The 26,789-nt window shown below is 42.6% G+C and overlaps 2 protein-coding genes across 5 annotated transcripts in view; both read right to left on the bottom strand.

Moving 5' to 3' along the window:
- Positions 1–1,230: 1,230 nt before the first annotated feature.
- On the bottom strand, positions 1,231–12,164 carry LOC110533748 (ribose-phosphate pyrophosphokinase 1). Of its 4 annotated transcripts, none has more exons than XM_021618240.3 (7): positions 11,467–12,164; positions 7,487–7,670; positions 7,109–7,207; positions 4,170–4,294; positions 3,647–3,820; positions 3,277–3,436; positions 1,231–2,074 (listed from the first exon to the last, which is right to left on the bottom strand). In XM_021618240.3, the coding sequence occupies exons 1-7, from the start codon at positions 11,586–11,588 to the stop codon at positions 1,982–1,984; spliced, it is 957 nt and encodes a 318-aa protein (XP_021473915.1). In that variant the 5' UTR covers positions 11,589–12,164; the 3' UTR covers positions 1,231–1,981. The 4 variants fall into 4 exon arrangements, with proteins under 4 accessions (XP_021473915.1, XP_021473914.1, XP_090042623.1 ...); XM_021618239.3 differs by having other exon boundaries at positions 7,481–7,670; positions 11,467–11,893; XM_090186497.1 differs by having other exon boundaries at positions 7,481–7,670; positions 10,276–11,775.
- A 12,434-nt stretch (positions 12,165–24,598) lies between these two features.
- The window catches only part of LOC110533745 (neurite extension and migration factor), a 33,932-nt gene continuing 31,741 nt past the window's right edge, over positions 24,599–26,789 (bottom strand). Inside the window, exon 4 of the mRNA XM_090186491.1 lies at positions 24,599–26,628. Within this exon, the coding sequence (XP_090042617.1) occupies positions 26,565–26,628 (64 nt within the window). The 3' untranslated portion in view covers positions 24,599–26,564. The remainder of the gene's footprint in view (positions 26,629–26,789) is intronic.

Genomic DNA, 26,789 nt, shown 5'->3' with positions numbered 1-26,789 from the left:
AACAGGGACTTTAGACTAAACCCTCTGACTGCCAAATTCCCCACTCCCAGGTCGGTAATTTGAATTGCATAGATAAACTTTTTATCTATTCAAAATTCCAGATATAATTTTATTGTTCCCAGTTCATAACCCAATACATTCAATTCTAGTCTCGATGTTGTGGAGAAGGCAGGAAATCTTATAGAAACAATATTAAATCTGGCACATTCTCACTTTAAGGCAACAGGGATCCTCAAACCAATCAAGAGGTGTCAGAGTAGGTTTAAAGAACTATAATCTCAGCTAAAATCAGACACATTTACACACATTGGCTTAAACAGTAAAATCAGATTCGATTCTGGGGTATAATGGGCTTGGTGTGGATTGCATTTACCGAGAATTGAAGCAGCTACAGCCGTGTTTGAGAGTTATAGGACGGACTGACAATACTTAATACTCGAAAGAAAAATATGTAAGCAGGCCTTACACATGGGCAGGCTTTGAGCTACACAAGCCATTGTTTTCGAAATAGAAGACTGAAGTTTTGAAAGGGTGCATGCTACCCCAAGTGGCGAGTGCCCTTAGGATTCCCGAGTTTTAGCGTGGAAATGAATATAATTTACATTTCCAATACCGCTACGCAAAACCACTTGGATTCGTAAAGCTCAAATAATGTGACAGTTACATTAGGCTCCATGCACTACATGCCTTATTGCTTGATGAATAAAATATGGCAGATGTGCATGATATTGAATCACATTCATTCATTAGGTACCAAAATAAAAGGAAATACTTGAGTGAATGAGGGATTCAAAGTATGTTGAAAGCAGTTGCAACCACACAGATGGGGTTTCTGAGTTAATTACGCAATTAAAACATCCCATCATGCTTAGGGTCAAGTATAAAAATGCCCCGTTTCCCATTATTTTGGCTACCATGTCTAAAAGAGATCTCAGTGACTTTGAAAGAGAGGTCTCAAAGGAGCATAGGGGGTTTAAAGGGTCTCAAATGAGCATAGGGGGTTTAAAGGGTCTCAACCCAATTCAACACTTATGGGAGATTCTGGAGCAGTGCCTGAGTGTTTTCCACCACCATCAAGAAAACACCAAATGATGGACTTTCTCGTGGAAGAATGGCGTCGCATTCCTCCAATATAGTTCCAGAGACTTGTAGAATCTATGCCAAGGCACATTGAAGCTGTTCTCGTGGCTCGTGGTGGCCCAACGCCCTATTAAGACACTTTACAGTGTATGCTGGTGTTTCCTTTATTTTGGCAGTTACCTGTATGTGTGCACTGCAAGTCATGCTTTGATTACAACTACATAAAAATCATGCAACTAAATTTTAAAATCATGGTATCAACACACCAAGGCATAGAACTAAGGACACTTGGAATTGGAACTGCAAACACGTCCTAGAATATAGCTTGAAATACAAAGGCATGAAAACAACTAAAGTCTAACTAAAGCGTGGATGTAAACAGTACACAATGCTTTGTTGTTGAACTGTGTAAACGCAGAGTTCTATCAGTACAAGCATCTCAAAATTAGAACATTATCTAGGAAATGCAAGTAGATAGACCGCCCTGTAGCGGAAAACAGATCAGTAACAAAATAACAAGCTCCTTAAACATAATGCCATATTGGCGTGAACATTTCTCTCAAAATGGCTTTCAGCAGCAATGTAAACTAGAGCTTTTCAATCTTGTAATACACAATGCCTATGAAACATGGCAGACAATGCCAATATGAAACAGCCTGGCATATTAATACACCAATTAACTAAAATCTTCATTTGGTAAGTCAAAAGGTCAAACCAGTTGATAGCCAGTGCACTGTAACAGAATATTGGCAAGGAGCTATTTTTTAAATTGACCCCACAGTATGTCCTTCCTTCCTTCCATGGGGAATAAATGGATGGGTTGAGATGATGGTGGTGCTCCAGACATCCGTCCTTTGGTACAGGTTTCCGGTGAAAGCAGGGTGGGGTTGTTCAAGGGATGTTACAAGGGAACATGGCTGAAGAGATACGACACTGACTCGCCGTTGTGTGTCCGGCGAATAGCCTCGGCTAGAATCATGGAGATGTCAATAACCTGAAGGGTGGGGGGAGAACAAAAAAAATATGTATAAACCAAATTATCACCCAAACTTATTTCCCCCACAGATAAACATTTCAAACCAGAAAGAAAGCAATTGGTTAACGAAACATCACCACCAGTAGGTCAGTGGCGTTGCGCCAAGGCAAAATCATTGCACTCAAAAAAATTTTGAACAAAATGTTTTGCCAAGGCACACTTTGAAGATCCAGGATCAGTCCACATTTACTTCCTCTGCAAACAAAATGAGTAATGAATAGAAAATTCAGACAACCCCATACTAGAATAGTTTATACATTTTTTGTCATCGTGTTTTTGTGTGTTCTTACGCGAGATAAATATTCCGAGGCCCATTCAAGTTACAGGTGCCATAGGGCGTGAAACATGCATTCTGACAAGCAGTCAATGCACAACAATTCTTCCTATCACGGGGAAAACAGGGGGATCTTAGCTTTCGATTCCTACTTTATTTCTCATCTCCTAAATATGCATGAACTGCACCATTTTAAACCCTGAGTTTTTTGCAGTGGCATGGTTAAGCGTGTTACCACTCCACAATTTGCTGTTAGTGCATAGGGGAGAGTGGGGCTAAATGTAACACGGGTCAATTGTAGGGTAACTTGGGTTAAAATGCCATCATAACTCAAAATAATTTTTGGGGAGTGACTTCAATTTTGATGAGATTTTGATGAGATTTTTTGTTGAGTAGTGGTAACCGGGGGTGGTGGGGTCCTTTAAAAAAAAAGTCACCAGAATTGAGTTTAAGTCCTTCATAAATATTATAGAATCCCTATTACAAATTCTTCCAGAGGAAACACTGCAGTAACTAAACTCAAAGATTTGGAAACGTTCAGAACAGTAAGGAGTTAGACACAGTAAGAATCAATCAAGCAGAAATGTAAGTAGTCCAGGCAACATGCTGAGCCATTGAAATTAAGATTGTTGACAGCCTGCTGCTTAGGTAATCATTGAACATTGTTTGGACAAAGTTTGAATTGTTTTCATGAGGTGGAGGGAGGTTGGTATGTGCTTGAGTGTCATGTGATCTGTTATTTGTGAAAGAAAAACATTTGTCAAAACAACTTATAATTTTTGAAAATAATGGAATGTTTATGTTTCAATTCCCCAAGTGATCTAAACTCTGCAACTACAAGGAAACATCAGGTGTTGAGCTACTGTGATGAGCTTGCGATTCTAACCTGTATTTTTGAACAGTGTTTCATCTTATCCTCCTGAGGGATGGTATTTGTGACAACCACAGCCTCAAAACAGGCGTTGTTGATGCGGGTGATAGCAGGGCCTGAAAAGATCCCATGGGTCAAGATGGCATAGACCTTTGTGGCTCCAGCAGACACTAGCCTGGATATTCAGAAACAAAACATTTGGTTGAATCTTCACATTCTGTTTGTAAAAAATAAAAATAAAAAAACTTTGCGATCCATACATTTTCTTTTCAGAGACTTCCTTAAAAACGGATGTAATAGCTCTTGTCTGTATTTGTTGTACATTTAAAATATGTTATATTCAGTCTCTGTAAATGTATGCAGCTTAAACACAGTAGTGACTCACTTATCTGCAGCGTGGCAGATGGTGCCGCATGTGTCTGCCATGTCATCAACCAAGATGGCCACTCGGTCCTTCACGTCCCCCACCAGGACCATGCGGTCCACCTCGTTAGCCTTCTTCCGCTCTTTGTGGATTAGGGCGAAGTCCACATTCAGCCTGTCTGCTATAGAGGTGACCCTGCAAAGGGAATCCACAGATTGGTACGGTTATGGTACTTGCAAGTGATGTGACTTTGTGGAATGGTTGACATCTATAGGAGGAAGGGAATATATAGTAAGACACAGTTTTATGATTCTATGATTAATCCAAGCACTGTAAGGACAGTATCAAAAATAGTTTCCTATTACTTTCCTATTCAGCCCATTCCCATAGGCTGAATGAGGTGAACTTGACAAATCCCTTAAATAATGAATTGAGCAAGAACAATCCTTTCAATAATGCTAATATTTCTAACAACTCAAATCTGTCATTTTGACCCACTGTAATGATGAAGCATCTACAGGCCCATTGGCCTCCTCCAATCTACCTTTTGGCTCCTCCAGCATCAGGAGACACAATGGTGCAATTCTTCCACTCATTGATGTTCTCTTTGATCCATTTCAGCACAGCTGGCTCCGCGTATAGATTGTCCACAGGGATATCAAAGAACCCCTACAGAGGCATACAGTGAGCAAACCCGTGATAAGATAAAGGATCGCTAGTCAGTCAGAGTCTTCAAACGGCCTTACTTGCAACAGATTTTTGGAGAAACTTTCACGTGGCTCACTATTGACAGCATGTTGTTTAGAAACAAAACCGATGCACGCACCTCTTCGGGGCAATACAGACGGGGTTGACAACATGTAAACTATATTTTGATCCAAATGTTTATTAAAAACAAATACATTTGCAAAATAAGCACTTATACAGTTGACATGTTTACAAAATAAGTCTCAAATACATCGTAACAGTTGTTAGTTAGCAAAATGGTCATATCATAGACGTGGCATAAGTCAAAATAAGACATGGTATCATGAACAAGATACTAGTGCGGCGGAAATAACTTAATTTGAGACGGTTTTCGGTTATTAAACAACTGACTAACATCGGTTCAATTGCACTGAACCAAAATTATACAAACATGTTAAGTATTGATCCCATGTTTCATGAGCTGAAATAAAAGACAACAGAAATGTTCCATTTAAAAAAAAAAATGGTGACCAAATTTGTTTACATCCCCGTAGTGAGCATTTCTCCTTTGCCAAGATAATCCATCCACCTAACAGGTGTGGCATATCAAGTTGATTTAACAGCATGATCAATACACAGGTGCACCTTGTGCTGGGGACAATAAAAGGCCACTAAAATGTGCATTTGTGTCACTCAACACAATGCCACAGATGCCTCAAGTTGAGGGGGTGTGCAAAGCAACCTCAAATGTCATTTGAGAATTTGGCAGTGCGTCCAACTGGCTTCACAACCGCAGACCATGTGTAACCACGGCAGCCCAGGACCTCCACATCCAAATTCTTCACTTGCGGACCATCGGAGACCATCCACCCAGACAGCTGATTAAACTGAGGGTTTGCACAACCAAATAATTTCTGCGCAAACTGTCAGAAGCAATCTCAGGGAAGCTCATCTGTGTGCTTGTAGTCCAGGGTCTTGACCTTAGTGCAGTTCAGCATCGTAACCGACTTCAGTGGGCAAATGCTAACCGTCGATGGCCACTGGCACGCTGGAGAAGTGTGCTCTTCGCGGATGAATGCCTGTTTCAACTGTACCGGGCAGATGCAGACAGCATGTGTGGCATCAGAATGCTGATGTCAACATTGTGATTTCCCCATGGTAGCGGTGGAGTGATGGTATGGGCATGCATAAGCTGCGGACAACGAACAATTGCATTTTATCGATGGTAATTTTAATGCACAGAGATACCGTCACGAGATCCTGATGCCCATTGTCGTGCCATTCATCCGCCACCATCACCTCATGTTTCAGCATGATAATGCACAGCTCCATGTCGCAAGGATCTGTACACAATTCCTAGAAGCTGAAAATTCTTCCATGACCTGCATACTCACCAGACATGTCACCATTGAGCATGTATGGGATGCTCTGGATCAAGGTGTAACGACAGCGTTTCAGTTCTTGCCAATATCCAGCAACTCCGCACAGCCATTGACGAGGAGTCGGACAACATTCCACTGGCCAATCAACAGCCTGATCAACTCTAAGCGAAGGAGATGTGTTGCGCTGCATGAGGAAAATATGGTGGTCACACTGACTGCTTTTCTGATCCAAACCCCTACCTTTTAAGGTACAGTATATGGTGACCAACAGATCCATATCTGTATTCTCAGTCATGTGAAATACTTAGATTTGGGCCCAATGCATTCATTTAAATTGACCGATTTCCTCATTTCACTGAAACTAAGTAAAATCTTTGAAATTGTTGCATGTTAGGTTTATATTTTGGTTCAGCGTACTTGAATCCCATTTAGTTCAGGCGGGTTTTGTGAGCCCAATGCAACATTTATCTAGAGACATCAAATCAGTCATGAGAGAAATGAAGTCAAGAACTATATGGGATGCTGGGCTGAAGGGAGTTGTACTTTTCACTAAGAAAATATTCAACCTAGTTCAGCACAGAACAGTAGTAGTTAACTACAATGACCATAATCCATTGCGCCGGTTCTTTTCCGGCTCACAGATAGATTCACTGATGCCTGCTACATTAGGTTAGATACACCCAAGACCACACGGGAGGAATGTAGACAAAACGACAAGAGGGATAGAGAGTTTGTGAAAGTATGCCTCATCTACTTTGAAGAACTAGCAGAATGATTATCAGACAGCTCTGCAGCATATTTAGGCCGGCTGGCCTAGCTAAATAGGATGACTAAAGACAGTAAAGTATGGGGAGAACAGAGATAACGTTTTTCTGGCTGGCTGCTACTGCCTCAGTAGTGATGAGATTACTTTTAGGAATGAAAAAAATATACATTCCTATGTGGACCTGACAGACAGGGAATATTTTCAATGTTTTGGCAATTGAATGTTCACCATTTTTGACTGGCTTTTACATTAAAAAGCTCTAAATAATTGTATAATGCATTTAATGTAAAATACAAAAACAAATATAGAAACTGAAAACCATGATTATTTTGTAATAATCTAGCTAAAACCAAACAGACGTCAAAAAGCTCTTATTTCTCAGCACTACAAAAATACATTTATCTGAAACCAGCCACCTAGGATTCCCCACAAGACAGCTTCTTGTCAAGCAACAATTACACCTGATCGCTCAGAATCCTAACACAGCCTTCTACACTTGCGATGTGCGTGCATCATTTGTGACGTTGTCAGGCAACCCGTTTATAGTACTTAACTATCTCATTGCCTAATCAATCATTTGTACTTAGTTGTCACACTAGTGACTGCAATATAGATGGAACAAACCAAATAATGTGCCAGAAGGCTCACCTGTATCTGCGAGGCATGCAGGTCCATGGTGATTATGTGATCGGCTCCTGACACTGACAACATGTTGGCTACCAGCTTTGCAGAGATGGGAGCCCGACTCTGTTTAGAAAAACATTGCTAATCTCTATTCTCATACAATGCATGCAGAAGGTCCATTGAGAAAATGCAATTAAAACAATTTACTAAGAGGGAGATCAATCTCCTTTCTGAATCAGCTTTGGCAGTTATATTCGAATCAACCAAATTGGTTTGCCCAATATGGCATTTCTGTGAAGCAGTCAAATATATGAAATCAAAGCAAATAGACTGATTTATATGGATGTGAAGTGTGTTGATGCTGTGAACAGAACAAACTATTTAAGTCTCCCTCACCCCCACCTTGTCCTTCTTGTCTTGTCTTGCATATGGGAAACAGGGGATGACAGCCGTGACTCGTGAGGCAGAGGCAATCTTACAGGCATTGATCATGATGAGGAGCTCCATTAAGTTATCATTAATCTCACCGCAACCACTCTGGACAATGTAGACATCCTCTCCTCTGACACTCTCCCCGATCTCCACGCTGCAGGATCAAATCATAGATTGTGTCAGACAGTAGGCTAAACATGGTGACAGGTAGAGAACATGAAGACCAATCTGTTAATGTACATAAATCATGGCATCATGGGCTTCCAGGTCAATAGACAAAAACACTCAACGAATGATCCATATATTCACAACAAAAAAAGAAAATAAATGCTGTTCAAAATTTTAAAATCCCTCTCACGCGCACTCTCAATAAAATCAACTATATGTAGGCTACTAAGATTGTCTGATGCTTTAAGCAAACGGTGATTCAATAATTAAGACAAATTACTCAAGAGGGAGCCAGAGATCAAGATAGCCTAACCAGCAGGGGGAAAGGGTTCCTGAACCACCACCTCCCACTGGCCTTCACAGATTCTGCCATTATGCTCCCGAAGTTTCCGATAATAGGTTACACCAGGGGTCGGCAACCTTTTCCATTTGGAATGCCAATTTATCTTACCCTTTCTAACGATCTGCTCGCCAGTTATGATTTTCATCTGCACATTTGTGAAAGCGTTTCATTTATTTTATAATAAAGCCTTCATATCGCAAAATCATTGTCATGTGATTAATAAAAATTATATAAAATGAATTATACAAATCTAGAAGTAAGCATTGCCATCTATGTAAAAATAGCCTACGTAAATTCAACAATAAAAATATTGCAGCCAGCAGTAAGAAATATCCTGATAAAAAATAAAATCACATGGTTATGCATGGGCTGTCTGCAAGAAACTTGAAAACATTGTATCAACTAGGTCCAGCCACAAGCTTGCACAAATAAACTTAAGACATTGTATAAAATATTCTGGACCCTCAGAGTTTTGCCAGTGAGCTTCAGACAGACACAGATGTGGGCTATTTGCGCTAGAGATAAGAAGCAATCAGGTAAGACAATTTTATGGTGTTTCCACCGGATCAGAGCGTGAGCGTGGGCACATTTATAAGCCTACATTTGTAGCCAGGTAGCCTAGGCCTACTTCTATGCGTATTCAGGTGTGCATCCTTAATCAACATTGACAGGAGCACTCCAAACAAAACAATGAATAAATTGACAAATCGTAAATGGAGCAAAAATAAACCAAAACTTGTTTTTCACAAGTGTAGCCTAGGTTGTGTGCTCTGCAAACAACGTGTCAAACTCTGAAAATGGGAACTGTAAAAGACAAATAATAATAAAGAATGTATTACCAGAAATGAAATTACCCAAACAAACATTGTAGGTTACAAATTCTGGGAATTAACAGTAAATGTACTACCGGTGGTATTGGTGTGCCATCCCCGCGGCCTCCGCAATGGATTAGTCCACTGAAACAGGCGTCAATCAAGACGTGCCATTTTTTGCAACTGCTCAACAAAACAATCTCAGGTTGACCAACAGCCCATCAACCAGTCAACTAAATGGGGTCAGGCCTAATTCAGTCATACATTCCTGTCCTAACATTTATTCTGTCGTTTAAAGCTGCGATATGTAATTGTTTGGGCGACCCAACCAAATTCACATAGAAATCTGAGTTATAGATCGGTCACTCATTTAAATGCAAGACTAAGGAGCAGTAAATACCTTTTGTGGACATTTTCTATACTTCCCATTCTTACATTTTCTGCATCTTTTACTTTTCAGTTTTGTTAACCAGCTTCAAACAGCTGAAAAATACAATATTTTTTTTTAGCGAATATATTTTTCAGCGGTTTAGATGGTACAGTGACTATTTTATACATTGCTTGTTTCTTCACAAACTGAAATTAGGCAAACTATTAGAATTTTAGCAACCAGGAAATGGCAGAGTGATTCCTGCATATTATACCACCACCATTTAACTTCAAGAAACTGTGGAGTTTGAACAACCCTATGGATGTCAACGCTCAGGATCAGCACCATCATTACAAACCTCCAGGTAAACCAACTCCTCAGGCTTTTTACATCTCAAAAGGCACTTGTTACTTATACCGGCCACAGGTAAGCAAGTCAAAGACTACTGGATCATGGGATTTTATATCACTAATAGGAACAGTACAACAACTCACGAGTAGCAAGTAATATGGCAATATGAAAAGATAACTGGTTTGATAAGACAACTTTCAATTATGTTGAAGGGAAAATCAGTTGTTACAAATCAACTACCCTTAGTAGAGCAGTGGTTCCCTACCCTTTCCGGTTACACAATTTTGCTCGGTCCAGAGTACACCCTCATGTGCATTTTACCAGTAGAGCTATGGTCTTTTGTAGCCCAAAGGACACCAGATGACGGTATTGAGTAGTGTCATCTTACCGTCCAAATGCATTGTAAGCAGCCTGCAATACATTTGTATCTCTCGCTCTCATGAACCGGTTCGTACCTAAAACATACCCCATTACAGAATCCGGTAGGCTTCAATTTCCTCAACTTTATTTAATGGTAAGAAGGCGAAAAAAATAATAAATAACAGGGAAAATATGCATACTTTCCTTGTGAAACACCATTTTCTGCCAAAATGCTAGTAAGCTAAATACTAGATAGATAAACTAGTAATATCATCAACCATGTGTGGTTAACTAGTGATTATGATTGACTGATAGTTTTTTTATAAGGTAAGTTTAATGCTAGCTAGCAACTTACCTTGGCTTCTTACTGCATTCGCGTAACAAGCAGGCTCCTCGTGGAGTGCAATGAGAGGCAGGTGAAGCGTTGGACTAGTTAATTGTAAGGTTGCAAAATAAAAAATAAAAAAAATCGGCCAAATCGATTTCCGATTGTTATTTAAACTTGAAAATCGACCCTAATTAATCAGCCATTCCGATCAATCGGTCGACCTCTAGTGTGTATATGTCAATTTCTACATTTAAAATCATGAGAATCTCCACTGTCTAATTATGTAAGTCTGGGCAGCGAGTACATAGTACCGGTATAGTGTCCTTTATCCCTGAAAAAAAGATGCAGGAATGGCCCATATGCAGGAACTCCCAGGGCCACAATCACACACTATTGGGCCTTTGTGATAGGTCTCGAGTCATAATTATGCCTAAACCACTACGATTTCTGCAAACAATTATTAAAATCTGATTTGAAACCTAACCTTAACTACACTGCGCCTAACCCTAACCTTATGACCCCAATTTTTGTTTTGGGCTGTGGTAACCAGTGACAACCTGCGAATTGTTACTTTCCTCTTCCACCCTTGTTTTGGTCTAACATGCTGAGTGCACATTGGCTAATGGCAGTAGTCCTTGACCAATCGCGTCGTAGCACTGCTCATACTACAAGAAACATTATCGGACTATCATCCGACAAGGGTCTGGAAAACACAACAGCCACCATCCGCATGCCCTTCACCCGCTCAAACTGCGCGAGTCCAGAGGTACTGATCCTAGTCCAAGTTCATACATAGGATTTCACCCCGATCATGAAATTCGTCTAGGCCGGCAAAAAACGTGTTGTGTATGCCCGGCATTACAATAGTCCACATGGATTTTGGGCTGTTGCAGTTCCAACGTTAGGCCTCCTGCCCTTACCGTCTACTTTTTTAACAACAAAGCTAAGTAATGCTAGTTAGCTAGCTAGATTAGTTGTGGAACACGTTGGCCGTAAGCTAATTTAGTTAGCTAACTAGCAACAATAACTACCACACTCACTCGCGCTTTCAATCGGCCATGTGGGCTAACTTTAGCTAACTGGCTAACGTTACTGTAGACTAGCTAACAACCAAAGCAACATTCCCAGGCAGAACATTCACCCACTGGTAAAATAAATAACCGTAGCTAGCTGGTACTCGGTCAAATATATTCATTGTTTAAAACACTTTTAACCTACCATGTCTCCTGGTTGCTGAACTTTTTGGTCACAACCTTCCCCAGCTCAAGTCCCAGGCGGTCGGAAATTTTTTGGCCAAGGTCCGGATGAGAGGTACCGCTGAATATCTTTATGTTAGGCATTTTGGAGGAATCGGGATTAAGTAACCAAACAACACCCTCACATAAATACACGGCTAACAAGCAAAACAAGTTCACTAGCTTCTCTGTATCTAACCCACCAACAGGAGCCTAGAACTTGCGACGGTGACTCTTTTCCGCTGTGGTTTAGTTTCAGCTGCCAAACGAGAATGAGTTGGGTCGTTGTCTCATGTCTTTTTCGGATTCTTTCTTCTTATTAAAATGTGTATTGTCGGATCGCAACCAGCTGAAAGCTGCATACACCGCCACCTACTGTACTGGAGTGTGAGGCCGACCACTTCTACCTCGATGAGGTTTACCGGTGGTTGGCATCCAATGTCATTGGTGCATTACTGCCACCAGCTGGACGGGGTATTGAATGAGAAAATTAAAAAACTGCGTGAAAAACGAGATCATATAAAATACCAAATTAGACACGTCAACTAATAAAACCCATCCTACTTCTTCAGTCACAGTCCACTCCAAAATACATCCTTACACAGGCTCAGAGGTCTGTGATAGCGGAACATTTACCGACAGGATTTCTTGAATGTCCTCGGCTATGAAATCCCGAAGACCACAAAAAAGGTTCAGCTGCATTCACAATGATTCCTATTTACTTCCACTTCTTCTCCACTTGTGCTGTACAGATTATGAACACTGCAATAAATAATACAAAGTTCACTTTTTTAACATGTAGCATTTCACTATCCCTCGGTTCACTGGTCTTGGAGGCTCTACTACCATTGCTTCTTCCCCGCCACTCGTTCCTTCCAATCTTCTCACCGCCTCCAGATAGGAGACACACTGGACACTCCTTACCCTCGCCACCTCATTCTCACTCACCCTAACAAGACACCCCAGGAATTCAGGCACATGTTCACCTCCACAGTTGCAGCATTTCCCTTCATGATACTCTTCCCTTCTGCACACACTTGACACGTGACCAAATCTTTTACATTTATGACACTGAAGGGGCTTGTGCACAAAAGCTCTTACAGGGTACCTTAGGAATCCTAACTTATATGAGAAGGGAGAGAGTCTTTATCAAAGAACAGTAGCATGGATGAAGTGAATTTCTTTTCTCCGTCCACCAACCGGCCAGTCGACGTGCACCAACCACTCCATTTACACTACCAGTCAAAAGTTTGGACACACATTTACTCATTCAAGGGTTTTTTTTTTTTTTTTTTTCTACATTGTAGAATAATAGTGAAGACATCAAAACTACGAAATAACACATATGGAATCATGTAGTCACCAAAAAAGTGTTAAACAAATCTAAATATATTTGATTGATTCTTCAAAGTAGCCACCCTTTACCTTGATGACAGCTTTGCACACTCTTGACATTCTCTCAACCAGCTTCATGAGGTAGTCACCTTGAATGCATTTCAATTAAGTTTAGGTGCACCTTGTTTTTTTGTGGAATTTCTTTCCTTCTTAATGCGTTTGAGCCAATCAGAAGATAGCCCTATTTGGTAAAAGACCAAGTCCATATTATGGCAAGAACAGCTCAAATAAGCAAAGAGAAATGACAGCCCATCAGTCAATCCAGAAAATTTCAAGGACTTTGAAAGTTTCTTCAAGTGCAGTCGCAAAAAACCATCAAGAGCTATGATGAAACTGGCTCTCATGAGGACCGCCACAGGAAAGGCAGACTCAGAGTTACCTCTGGTGCAGAGGATAAGTTCATTAGAGTTACCAGCCTCAGAAATTGCTGCCAAAATAAATGCTTCACAGAGTTCAAGTACTAGAAACATCTCAACATCAATTGTTCAGAGACTGTGTGAATCAGGCCTTCAATGATCGAATTGCTGCAAAGAAACCACTACTAAAGGACACCAATAATAAGAAGAGACTTGCTTGGGCCAAGAAACACAAGCACTAGACATTAGAATGGTGGAAATCTGTCCTTTGGTCTGATGAATCCAAATTTGAGATTTTTGGTTCCAACCGCCGTGTCTTTGTGAGACGCAGAGTAGGTGAACGGATGCGGAGATCACATGCGGAGATCATCCTTTCACTTACTCTGCGTCGAGTAGGTGAACGGATGATCTCTGCATGTGTGGTTCCCACCGTGAAGCATGGAGGAGGAGATTTATTTAGAATTCAAGGCACACTTAACCAGCATGGCTACCACAGCATTCTGCAGCGATATGCCATACCATCTGGTTTGCGTTTATTGGGACTATCATTTGTTTTTCAACAGGACAATGACCCAACACACCTCCAGGCTGCGTAAGGGCTATTTGACCAAGAAGGAGAGTGATGGAGTTCTGCATCAGATCACCCAACCTCAACCCAATTGAGATGGTTTGGGATGAGTTGGACCGCAGAGTGAAGGAAAAGCAGCCAACAAGTTCTCAGCATATGTGGGAACTACTTCAAGACTGTTGGAAAAGCATTCCAGGTGAAGCTGGTTGAGAGAATGCCAAGAGTGTGCAAAGCTGTCATCAAGGCAAAGGGTGGCTACTTTGAAGAATCTAAAATCTAAAATAGATTTGGATTTTTTAAACACTTTTTGGGTTACTATAAGATTTATGTTATTTCATAGTTGTTATGTCTTCACTGTTATTCTACAATGTAGAAAATAGTAAAAATAAAGAAAAACCCTTGAATGAGTAGGTGTGTCCAAACTTTTGTCTGTTACTGTATGTCTTCAATTACATCCTCAGCCTTTACTTCTTGCACCACCCCAGAAATAACACCCTTGATAGGCGCACTGCTACAAAAAAAACTATACAGGAAACATTCCACTCCGATATCTTTTTCAGTCTTAAAACAAGTTTCTTCTGATCCGCAGACACACACACATAAAAAGCCCCCTTCTTGTGAATCTCACCCACACTTCCTCGAGAAGTTAAACGGATTTCCCAGGTAGCATTGATTCAAAACGCTCACTCTGAGTAAAACAAATCAAGTGGCTTCCTGTTTTCCTCCACAGCTTTACTTCTCTAGTTTCCCTTTTTCTTTGCCACTGTAACCCTCTCATTCTCACTCTCTGTGCTATTATCTTCACCCGACTCACTAGCAGTTTCAAACCAAACCTCCATTTCTGCCATCTTCCCGCTTCCTATCGTGAGGCCGCCCTATTAATCAATTTATCTTATCTAGCCCTGTGTTTCCTCCTACTGTTCTGGAGTGTGAATTCATTACAGTCTGTGACACAAAAAGGGAAGGGGAAAAAGGACAGAGAAATGTGCCTTACCAGCTAACCCTACACCCATTAAAACCTCACCACTATTCCACTACTTGGCCCTATCGTGTTCAACGCACTGTGGTATCCCGGGGGGTCTACCCCGGGGGTTGGTGATAGAGGGGAGGTACATGCCGCGACGTTGGCTCCCTCTGCTGGGAGTACCCAGGCTGGGCACCCCGACGCTAATGGCACCAATTAGGGGTAATTAGGGGAGAGTGCCAACCAGCCGCGCAGGCCACATAAATGGAGCACCGTAGCGCAACACAAGAGAGAAAAAGAGAGAGGCAAGGGGTGAGCCTATAGGGGGAAATAAAACTCCCAGAGACACGGAGCTGAATATGAGAAGGACCGAGCCAACCCTAAGTTATTATGTTGTGGTGGAAATCTGTCCTTTGGTCTGATGAATCCAAATTTGAGATTTTTGGTTCCAACCGCCGTGTCTTTGTGAGACGCAGAGTAGAGGTACCCATTTTTTTGTTGCCTAGTAAAGTTGTGTTTTCTGACTAGAACCTCCCTGTCCCTGTCTCTGTGTCCATCTCTGTGCGCTCAACCCAACACTCCACAGTTTACCACATACGGTAGAGAACACAAGCATCTCAGTAGCTTTGGGTGCCGTGGGGTCGAGCATACGCAGATTACCATGGAGGAACTGGTGGCTCAGTTTATCCTCAGCCAGCAGAAGCAACAGGCTCTCCAGGTTAGGTAATCCAGCTGAAAGGTGGTACGGCCCAGGAGTCTAGCCCGAATCAGTTCCTGGTCAAGCTAACGGAGAAGGATGTATTTGTGCACCTTCGAGAGGACGGCGCAGCGGGAAAGGTGGCCCAGCCTTTTGGCACCCTACCTCTCCGGGAAGGCCCAGAAGTCCTACCTCGACTTGAATGCCAACCAGGCAGCAAATTATGAGGGACTCAAATGCAAGATCCTGAGCTGTTATGGATTCAGCCTCGCATGCCGTGTACAACTGGTCCACGACTGAGTGCGGCAAGCCGGGACACCTCGCATGGAGCTGCCCCGGCCGGGAGGAGCCATGCCTGCCGCATCCCCCAGTTCCAGGGTAACCCGGATGGAGAGTTACGTCACCTCCTGTTGGGCACACACCGAGACGGCCCCTCCGATGGTTCCAGTACGAATTGATGGTGTCGACACCAGTTCTCTGCTGGACTCCGGCAGCATGGTGACCCTGGCCCAACCGCAGGGGCTCACACAAGAGGGGAAAGACGAACTGTGGGATGAAGAGATGACGGTCTCTTGTGTACATGGGGACAGGAAGAGGTACCCAACCGTGCTGGTATGGATAACCACCCTGAGGGGGGGGGGGGGGGCAGATGCGTTTGGGTTCCTAACCTGCCCATCTCCTCAGTAGAGATTGCCCGATCTTTCAGGCAGTGGGGAGGAGGGACCTGGAGAGGCGCGTGAGGACTGTCGCCTGCGCAACCCACGTCCCGCCGTATGAGGTGTCCACTGTCAGACCAGGAGGAGGGAGATGACCCTGTGCATGGAAACGAGCCATCGTCAGAGGAGGACCTCAGGGTCCCCTTTATGGAGGTGGAGGCACCAAATGGGCCGCCCGACAGAGGAATCCTCACGGGCCAGTTCGGAACGGCCCAATTAGAGGACACCAACCTCCAGAACGCGAGGGGCAGGTGATCGCGGTGAAAGGCGCGCTGTTACCTGGGGTAAGTGAGTGGCGCTACCCACACTTCGCCATCAAGCCTAATTTATTATATCAGATAGTAAAGCGCAATGAGGAGACAAAATAATTGTTCCTCATACCCAACCAGTATGTTAGTACAGTCTTGCAGCTCGCCCACACCTGGGGAAGGAGAAAACCAGTGAGCAGATTGGGAATCAATCCCACTGGCCCGGAGTCAAGTGCGCCATTGAGGACTACTGCCGTACCTGCCCGGAAGTGCCAGATCACAGCTCTGAGGGCATATTATAGAAACCCTTTCGTTCCCCTGCCCATTATAGAGGTGCCGTTTGAGCGGGTGGCGATGGATCTGGTGGGTCCGTTGGTGAAGAGCACGAGGGGACACAAATACATCCTGGTAATTGTGGATTATACCACCCGGTATCCAGAGGCGATCCCGTTTTTATTTATTTATTTATTTAACCTTTATTCAACCAGGTAGGCTAGTTGAGAACAAGTTCTCATTTGCAACTGCGACCTGGCCAAGATAAAGCATAGCAATTCGACACATACAACAACACAGAATTACACATGGAATAAACAAAACATAGTCAATAATACAGCAGAACAAAAGAAAACAAAATGTCTATGTACATTAAGTGCAAATGAGGTAAAATAAGGGAGTTAAGACAATAAATAGGCCACGGTGGCGGAGTAATTACAATGTAGCAATTAAACACTGGAATGGTAAATGTGCAGAAGATGAATGTGCAAGTAGAGATACTGGGGTGCAAAGGAGCAAGATAAATAAATAAATACAGTATGGGGATGAGGTAGGTAGATAGATGGGCTATGTACAGGTGCAGTGATCTGTGAGCTGCTCTGACAGCTGGTGCTTAAAGCTAGTGAGGGAGATATGAGTCTCCAACATCAGAGATTTTTGCAGTTCGTTCCAGTCATTGGCAGCAGAGAACTGGAAGGAAAGACGACCAAAGGAAGAATTGGCTTTGGGGGTGACCAGTGAGATATACCTGCTGGAGCGCGTGCTACGAGTGGGTGCTGCTATGGTGACCAGTGAGCTGAGATAAGGCGGGGCTTTACCTAGCAGAGACTTGTAGATAACCTGTAGCCAGTGGGATTGGCGAGGAGTATGAAGCGAGGGCCAACCAACGAGAGCGTACAGGTCATAATGGTGGCTAGTGTATGGGGCTTTGGTGGCAAAATGGATGGCACTGTGATAGACTGCATCCAGTTTGTTGAGTAGAGTGTTGGAGGCTATTTTATGCTCCCGTTACGCACAATGACAGCGAAAGGTATTGCACGGGAGCTCTTCCATCTATTCAGTCGGGTGGATATTCCACGGGAAATCCTGATGGACCAGTGCACCACATTCATGTCTCGTGTAATGAAAGATGTCTGAATCAAACAGGACCAGTGTGTACCATCCACAAAAGGATGGGCTAGTGAAACGATTCAATAAGACCCTAAATCAGATGCCTAAGAAGGTCATCGAGAGAGACGGGAGGAACTGGGACCAGCTGTTGCCCCACCTGATGTTCTCGGTGAGCGAGGTACCACAAGCGTCCACTGAGTTCTCCCCCTTTGAGCTCTTGTATAGCCGTCGGCCTTGCGGACTGCTGGACCTAGCCAAGGAGGTCTGGGAGGACCAACCGAAGCCCCTTTACAGCGTGGTGGAACACGTGGAGGAGATGACGGAGAGGATTAAGGTGATTTGGTCAGTGGTGAGGGAGCACATGGCCCTGGCGCAACACGCCTAGGAGCGTGTATACAACAGAGAGCAAATTCCTGGCTGCGTGGCCCTACGACATCGTTGAGCAGGTAGGCGACGTCCATTATAAGGTCCGCCAACCATCGAAGTTTCCATGGGGGAAGACCACAGCCCGACCCAACGAAAAGCTCTCTGAGAGTTGGTCCAGTGGAATACGACCGTGTTCTCCAAGGCGCCAGGGCACACGGATCTTGTGGAACATCATATACACACACGTCCGGGACAAAAAAGTGTGTGAATGGCCATACTGGATACCAGAAGGGTGGCAGTCTAGAGGGAAGTGACGCCAATACTAGCAATGGGGGTACTGGAGGAGTCCCAGAGTGAGTGGTATAGCCCTATAGTGCTGGTACCAAAACCGGACGGAACTGTCAAATTCTGAAATGACTTCCGGGGCCTGAACGAGGTCATTAAATTTGACACCTACCCCATGCCCCAGGTGGACGAACTGATCGACCACTAGAGGGGAAGGCGATATACAGTTGAAACCGGAAGTTTACATACACTTAGGTTGTAGTCATTAAAACTTGTTTTTCAACCACTCCATACATTTCTTGTTAACAAACTATAGTTTTGGCAAGTCGATTAGGACATCTACTTTGTGCATGGCACAAGTAATTTTTCCAGCAATTGTTTACAGACAGATTATTTCACTTATAATTCACTGTATCACAATTCCAGTGGGTCAGAAGTTTACATACACTAAGTTGACTGTGCCTTTAAATGGCTTGGAAAATTCCAGAAAATATGTCATGGCTTTAGAAGCTTCTGATAGGCTAATTGACATAATTCGAGTCAATTGGGGGTGTACCTGTGGATGTATTTCAAGGCCTACCTTCAAACTCAGTGCCTCTGCTTGGCATCATGGGAAAATCAAAATAAATTGTAGGCCCCCACAAGTCTGGTTCATCCGTGGGAGCATTTTCCAAACGCCTGAAGGTACCACGTTCATCTGTACAAACAATAGTACACAAGTATATATAACACCATGGGACCATGCAGCCGTCATACCGCTCAGGAAGGAGACGTGTTCTGTCTCCTAGAGATGAACGTGCATTGGTGCGAAAAGTGCAAATCAATCCCAGAACAACAGCAAAGGACCTTGCGAAGATGCTGGAGGAAACAGGTACAAAGTATCTATATCCACAGTAAAAACGAGTCCTACATCGACATAACCTGAAAGGCCGCTCAGCAAGGAAGAAGCCACTGCTCCAAACCGCCATAAAAAAAGCCAGACTACGGTTTGCAACTGCACAATGGGACAAAGATCGTACTTTTTGGAGAAATGTAATTTGGTCTGATGAAACAACAATCGAACTGTTGGCCATAATGACCATCGTTATGTTTGGAGGAAAAAGGGGGAGGCTTGAACACCATCCCAACCGTGCAGCGCTTTGCTGATGCACTTCATAAAATAGATGGCATCACGAGGATGGAAAATTATGTGGATATATTGAAGCAACATCTCAAGACATCAGTCAGGAAGTTAAAGCTTGGTCGCAAATGGGTCTTCCAAATGGACAATGACCCCAAGCATACTTCAAAGTTGTGTCAAAATGGCTTAAGGACAACAAAGTCAATGTTTTGGAGTGGCCATCACAAAGCCCTGAGCTCAATCCCATAGAAAATGTGTGGGCAGAACTGAAAAAGCATGTGCGAGCAAGGAGGCCTACAAACCTGACTCAGTTACACCAGCTCTGTCAGGAGTAATGGGCCAAAATTCCCCCAACTTATTGTGGGAAGCTTGTGGAAGGCTACCCGAAATGTTTGACCCAAGTTTTAAATAATTTAAAGGCAATGCTACCAAATACTAATTGAGTGTACATAAACGTCTGACACACTGGGAATGTGATGAAAGAAATAAAAGCTGAAATAAATAATTCTCTCTATGATTATTCTGACATTTCACATTCTTAAAATAAAGGGGTGATCTGACCTAAGACAGGGAACTTTTACTAGGATTAAATGTCAGGAATTGTGAAAACTGAGTTTAAATGTATTTGGCTAAGGTGGATGTAAACTTCAGACTTCAACTGTACGTCAGTATCCTGGACCTGACGAAGGGGTACTGGCAGGTGCTGCTGGCAGCAGCCTCCCAGGAGAGGATGGCCTTCTCCACCCCAGGGGGGCTATACCACTACCGGGTACTTCTTTTTGGGCTTCACAGGTCCCCAGCAACCTTCCAGTGACTCATGGACAGTGTCCTGCGCCCACACCGTGAGTACGCTGCTGCTAATTTGTATGATATAATCGTGCACAGTGACAGTTGGGAGTCCCATCTCTGTAGGCTACAGGCGGTGGTGGATGTGCTAAGGGATGCGGGGCTGACCGCGAACCCCCATAAGTGCAAGCTGGGCTATGCCAAGGTGGAGTACATGGGCTATCTGGAAATGTGAAGCCCCAAGAAAAAGAATGCCGCCATTGATGAATGGCCGGTCCCCCGAACCAATAGGCAGGGTGGAGGCAAGTTGTTCCTGGGGTTAGCAGGCTATTACAGTCTATTTGTACCTAACTTTGCCGCAATAGCTTCTCCCCACACAGACCTAGCGAAGGCACGCCTACCCCAGACGGTGCGATGGACGGAGGACACCGAGTCGGCATTCCAGGCCGTTTTCACCCGATACTCGCCACCCCAGACTTCTCAAAAAATCTCCTGGTCCACACCAACGCGTCTGACACGGGTGGAGGCCGTCTTGTCCCTAGAGCAGGAAGGCGAGGAGCACTCCATGTATGTTCTCCAGAGGGAGAAGTACTCGATTGCCGAGAAGGTGAAGTGGGTGCTGGACACCCTCAAATATTACCTCCTTGGGAGGAATTTCATCTTGGTCAACATGCCCGACTCATGTGGATGGCAAGAGGTAAGAACACGAATGACCGCTTCAACCGCTGGTTCCTGTCCTTATAGCGATTCTCTTTCTCTGTTATCCACAGGTCGGGGGCCTGGCACGGCAATGTGGATGCCCTCTCCAGGAGGGACGCAAACCTAGTCCTAAGCACACGCAAACCTAGTCCTGAGCACGCCTCACATCTGGTCGGGGGTGGGTTGGTATCCCGGGAGGTCTACCCTGGGGGTGGGTGATAGAGGGGAGGAACGTGCTGGACCCGGCTGGACACCCTGACGCTGATGGCACCAATTAAGGGTAATCACGGCTATAAAACCAACCTTACTGAAGCACATTGATGGTTATTCCTATCACTGTCTATTGTCCTCGGCCTACTCACAGGGGTCCTCTTAGGATCCCTCACCCTGGACCCATCTTCCTCTACTACTCTCTTCACTGCCTCAGCATATGACACCTGTACTACTCTGATCCTGGCAACCTCAACTGCTTTTCTCTCACCGGACACTTCTGATCTCCAGCACCATGGGTACCCTTACAGTTAACACACACAATGTTTTGCACCAATACTACACATTCCTTTGACTCATGCCCACCTGCACACTTACCACATCTAGGAATATCCCTCCTACACACTGCTGCAACATGACCATAAGCTTGGCACCTAAAACACTATAATGGGTTTGAAACAAAATCTCTCACAGGATAACTGACACATGTCTCTGTTTCACCACACTACCTACCAGGTCTGTCACTCACTCGTGTGTGTCAAATTTTTTGGCAAAACACATGCGCATACAATCTGACTGGATAGGAATGTTAGGGGCTCGTTCTCCGCTCTGGTTCAGTGGTGGGCGGGGATGGACAGTACAGTGTAGGCTAATGTCTACGGTAGTACATTGCAGGAAGAAATATAGATAGAAGCATTGTATTGGAGGCCAAGCATTTGTTTCACCTGTCATGATCAGTGTTGATGAAGACAAGGAGATAGACAACCCCTCTCAATGTGAAGCCCTTGGCCTAGTAGTGCATTGATCTGCATAGGCCAAAATGTTGTCAGAACCTGTCTACTAACTGTATTGGCAATAAATAAAAATGGTTTGCACCTTCATATATACTACAGTCATTGGTTTGCACATATATCCTCCATCCATGCATCCTAGTGGAAACTCCTATGTGTAAGTCTGTTTTTTCCCTTGTGATTTTTACACCCCTCCTTACCTTGAGGAAAAAGGGAGCCAACAACTAGTTGTACAATGCACCCTGAACCCCCCCCCCCCTCCCCTACAAGTTACATTAATAAACCATCTGTTGTGTTCCTCTCATTAGTAAACAACTAGACATTCTTACTCCTCTCACTCGACTACTGAGCATTCTGACCTTGGGTTTGCCTGTTACCATAAATAATAGATAAACAGCAGAATATTTGACATTTGGTTAGATTTTTTTGTTGTTGCAGTCAACATTCACACACATTCCTATTTAGCTGTTATTCCATTCAAATGTATGCAGCAGTGGATGAGCAAAGTATATGAACATAGCTATTGTGCAATGTATAATCCATGCTAACCATATGTTACAGGGCCTAGCAATGTACCAGGATAGTCTGAACTATTCCTCATAAAGAAAAAAAGATTGAATGCTGCCATCTGCTGAGGGGAACTAAAACTTCATGATAACTAGTCAACAAGTTTGACCGGTTTATCCAAGGCTTCTATAATCTAAAGTAAATATATTGTAGTCTCTCTAAACAAGTGCCTATTCATCAAAGCAATGTCTGAAAAATATATATACTGTATCAGTCAAATGTTTGGACACAGCTACTCATTCAAGGGGTTTTCTTTATTAAAAAAAACATTTATACAATGTAGAATAATAGTGAAGACGTCAAAACTATGAAATAACACATATAGAATCATGTAGTAAGCAAAAAAGTGTTAAACAAACCAAAATAGATTTTATATTTGAGATTATTCAAAGTAGCCACCCTTTACCTTGATGACAGCTTTGCACACTCTTGGCATTCTTTCAACCAGCTTCATGAGGTAGTCACCTTGAATGCATTTCAATTAAGTTTAGGTGTGCCTTGTTTTTTTGTGGAATTTCTTTCCTTCTTAATGCGTTTGAGCCAATCAGTTGTGTTGTGACAAGGTAGGGGTGGTGTACAGAAGATAGCCCTATTTGGTAAAAGACCAAGTCCATATTATGGCAAGAACAGCTCAAATAAGCAAAGAGAAATGACAGTCCATCATTACTTTAAGACATGAAGGTCAGTCAATCCGGAAAATGTCAAACACTTTGACAGTTTCTTCAAGTGCAGTCGCAAAACCCATCAAGAGCTATGATGAAATTGGCTCTCATGAAGACCGCCACAGGAAAGGAAGACCCAGAGTTACCTCTGCTGCAGAGGATAAGTTCATTAGAGTTACCAGCCTCAGAACTTGCAGCCCAAATAAATCCTTCACAGAGTTCAAGTAAGAGACACATCTCAACATCAACTATTCAGAGGAGACTGTGTGAATCAGGCCTTCATGGTCGAATTGCTGCCAAAAAAAACTGTACTAAATGACACCAATAAGAAGAAGAGACTTGCTTGGGCCAAGAAACACGAGCAGTGGACATCTGTCCTTTGGTCTGATGAATCCAAATTTGAGATTTTTGGTGCCAACTACCGTGTCTTTGTGAGACGCAGAGTTGGTGAACGGACGATCTCTGCATGTGTGGTTTTCACCGTGAAGCATGGAGAAGGTGTAACGATGTGGGGGTGCTTTGCTGGTGACACTGTCTGTGAATTATTTAGAATTCAAGGCACACTTAACCAGCATGGCTACCACAGCATTCTGCAGCGATACACCATCCCATCTGGTTGCGCTTAGTGAGACTATAATTTGTTTTTCAACAGGACAATGACCCAACATACCTCCAGGCTGTGTAAGGGCTATTTGACCAAGAAGGAGAGTGATGGAGTGCTGCATTAGATGACCTGGCCTCCACAATCATCCAACCTCAACCCAATTGAGATGGTTTGGGATGAGTTGGACCGCAGAGTGAAGGCAAAGCAGCTAAAAAGTGCTCAGCATATGTGGAAACTCCTTCAAGACTGTTGGAAAAGCATTCCAGGTGATGCTGGTTGAGAGAATGAGTGTGCAAAGCTGTCATCAAGGCAAAGGGTGGCTAATTTGAATAATCTAAAATCTTAAATCGATTTGGATTTGCTTAACACTTTTTGGGTTACTACATTATTTCATATGTGTTATTTCATAGTTTTGATGTCTTCACTATTATTCTACAATGTAGAAAATAGTAAAAAATAATAAAGAAAAATCCTTGAATGAGTAGGTGTGTCCAAACATTTGACTGTTACTATATATGAAGTAACATATTTAGCATTTTGTGGAGTCAATCTATTTGCAGACAAACTACACAGACTACAAGTAAAATGTAATATCAACACTTTTTGAGGGTCTTTAAGATCCATGCAACATAAGGACTGTATACATTCTCAGAAAGATGTCATACAGTCCGCGGAGAGAAGAAAATGGAGACCTCATCTGAAAGCAGGAATCAAAACCTCATTTTTATTTTATATTTATTCCATAAACATTATTACAAAACTCAGCAAGTTACCAATATTACATTGTCACCATACAGGCTTGTTCACAAATATTTAAACCTTTGCAACAGTTACAACAAAACAAAATGATACTAGAATGATTTATAAAACAGCAATAAAATCACAAATATGTCTTTATTTCAGTTTTTCTTTTTGTTTTATCATACTTTTTACACAGTAGCACTACACTCCCACAACAAGATTGGTCTGATTACAAAACTTCCGACAAAATGTTACAACTTTTTTCCCAGTGTTTTCCCTCTCTCCTTTTATAATTTTTTTTGTCATGTTTGTTATTTTGGTTTTTAAAACCAAAGGCATGTCATTATACATCCCTTTCACTGCCTATAAAGGCGAAAAAAGGGTATCCACATTTACAAATACTTCACAACACTTTCTAAGAAAAATATACACTTAGAAAATATTTTACAAATTGGCACACTGAAAAATATACAAGATTCATGGAGGATGTCAGGAGTTCTTGTGGAATCCCTCTGGCAACAACTCTGACAATATTTATAAAGCTCAATATTCTTTTCAACAAAAATGGCAAAACACAATTCTAATTAATGTCAAAATCATGGCAGAATTACATCAAACATAACAGTATCTTATACATTCATAAATAGGGCACAGAGGATTTCTTCATCCTTTTTTCAGTTACCTGTAAGTTCATTTGCTTTCAAGCACCTTTCACAGGCAGCTCAACAGTGGTACATCATATAAAACTCGTGTTGGAGAGGAAGTCAAATACATTCAATTAACAATGGGCAGGGATGATATAAGGCAGTCTACTCCACACCACCTGGTGGTGACACCTGTCCTGATCCCCAGTCTCAATGGCTAGCCTGGCAACTTGGAGAAGATGGAGGGGAAGGGGGGTTTCGAGAGACAAAAGGTCTTCACAATAAATATTCAATCTCTGATGGATAGTATCAATTCATGTAAATTGAAATAAATTGTAGAAATCTAATACAGAGCTCCATGTTTGTGCAGTGGTAGGTGAATCCATGAGATTACATGAGATTACATGAAGCAGTATACTAACCTTGAGTAGAGTACAAATTCAAACCTCAAGATTGAACTAACCTGTTAGAGCATAAAGATTTCTTATTGACACAGTGCTACTTTTTAGTTGCTGAAACAGCTTATGGCAGCTCTCCACAGGACCTATTTAATCCCCTTCTCTGTATCGCCATGCTGGCTGTTGATTTTGAGTTCAGATGGCAATCGTTTCATAGGAATGTATGAATGAAAAGACAGTCATTTGCATTTTGGTAAAAGGTGTATCACTGTCAGCTGCAGGTGCTTGGCAAACGGAATGAAGTGTAAGTTCTCTAGAATGTCGACCGGCCACCGAAGTCCAGAACCCCCACCCCCCAACCCTAACAAAAAGAACATGAAACAGCCAATATACATATAGATAGAAAATGTTTATACAGATACTTGTTCAACGTTTGGCACATAATTCCATTTTTAACAATTATAATTATCGTCATATTCTGCAAATAGTGCATATGTCTCTGTACAATAGCATTAACAAATTGCAATTCTGGGTACTTACTCCACTTACCCTCCCACCTCCTCTCCCCAAACCATGGCAAAAAGCCAATGACAAATAATGCCATTTCAAGATATTAAGAAAATTAGGACAGTATGAGAAAGTCGTCTTATCGTTAATACAAAAATGTCCCTTTTTTATTCTGAAAAGTCTGGTTCCCAGCTGAACAGCGATACAGTTCTCCTACACCAGTAAAACATCCACAAATGGAATGGCTGGGTGGTATCAGTAATGATAGGACACTTCTATTGTTCCCTCATGACTAACTCTACTCCACTCTCGCTTTGTACACTGAAGGCAACCATTGACTAAATGTAAGGACGGACAACTTTTGAACTGTTATTTTAAACATTTGTGGAGAGCCACAAACTGAATTTTGACATTGTTAAGGAGGGGCAATCTGTTCCGCTGAAATGGAGAATTGAAAAAACAAAGCAAACCATTAAGTATCACAAAAATGGTTTTCAAAACAGGTTCAAGGCAATTTTTCTTATTATACAAAAGTCAAACTTAAAGTAACAAAAAACAAAACAAACTAAAGACCAAGAAAGGTGAATCAAGCAGCAGTC

This window comes from Oncorhynchus mykiss, chromosome 10 (assembly GCF_057628025.1).
Source record: "Oncorhynchus mykiss isolate SJ-2025 chromosome 10, ASM5762802v1, whole genome shotgun sequence".
NCBI lineage: Eukaryota > Metazoa > Chordata > Actinopteri > Salmoniformes > Salmonidae > Oncorhynchus > Oncorhynchus mykiss.
Note: the sequence above shows the minus strand (reverse complement) of the source record. Positions and strands in the feature narration are given on the sequence as shown.

Excerpts from the sequence above, each read along its gene's own strand:
- LOC110533748 (XM_021618239.3), bottom strand. The coding sequence starts at position 11,588 with ATGCCTAACATAAAGATATTCAGCGGTACCTCTCATCCGGACCTTGGC. Across the intron at positions 7,671-11,466 it reads TTCAGCAACCAGGAGACATG|CGTGGAGATCGGGGAGAGTG; the intron begins GTAGGTTAAAAG and ends TTGATCCTGCAG. Across the intron at positions 7,208-7,480 it reads ACAAGAAGGACAAGGTGGGG|AGTCGGGCTCCCATCTCTGC; the intron begins GTGAGGGAGACT and ends TTTTCTAAACAG.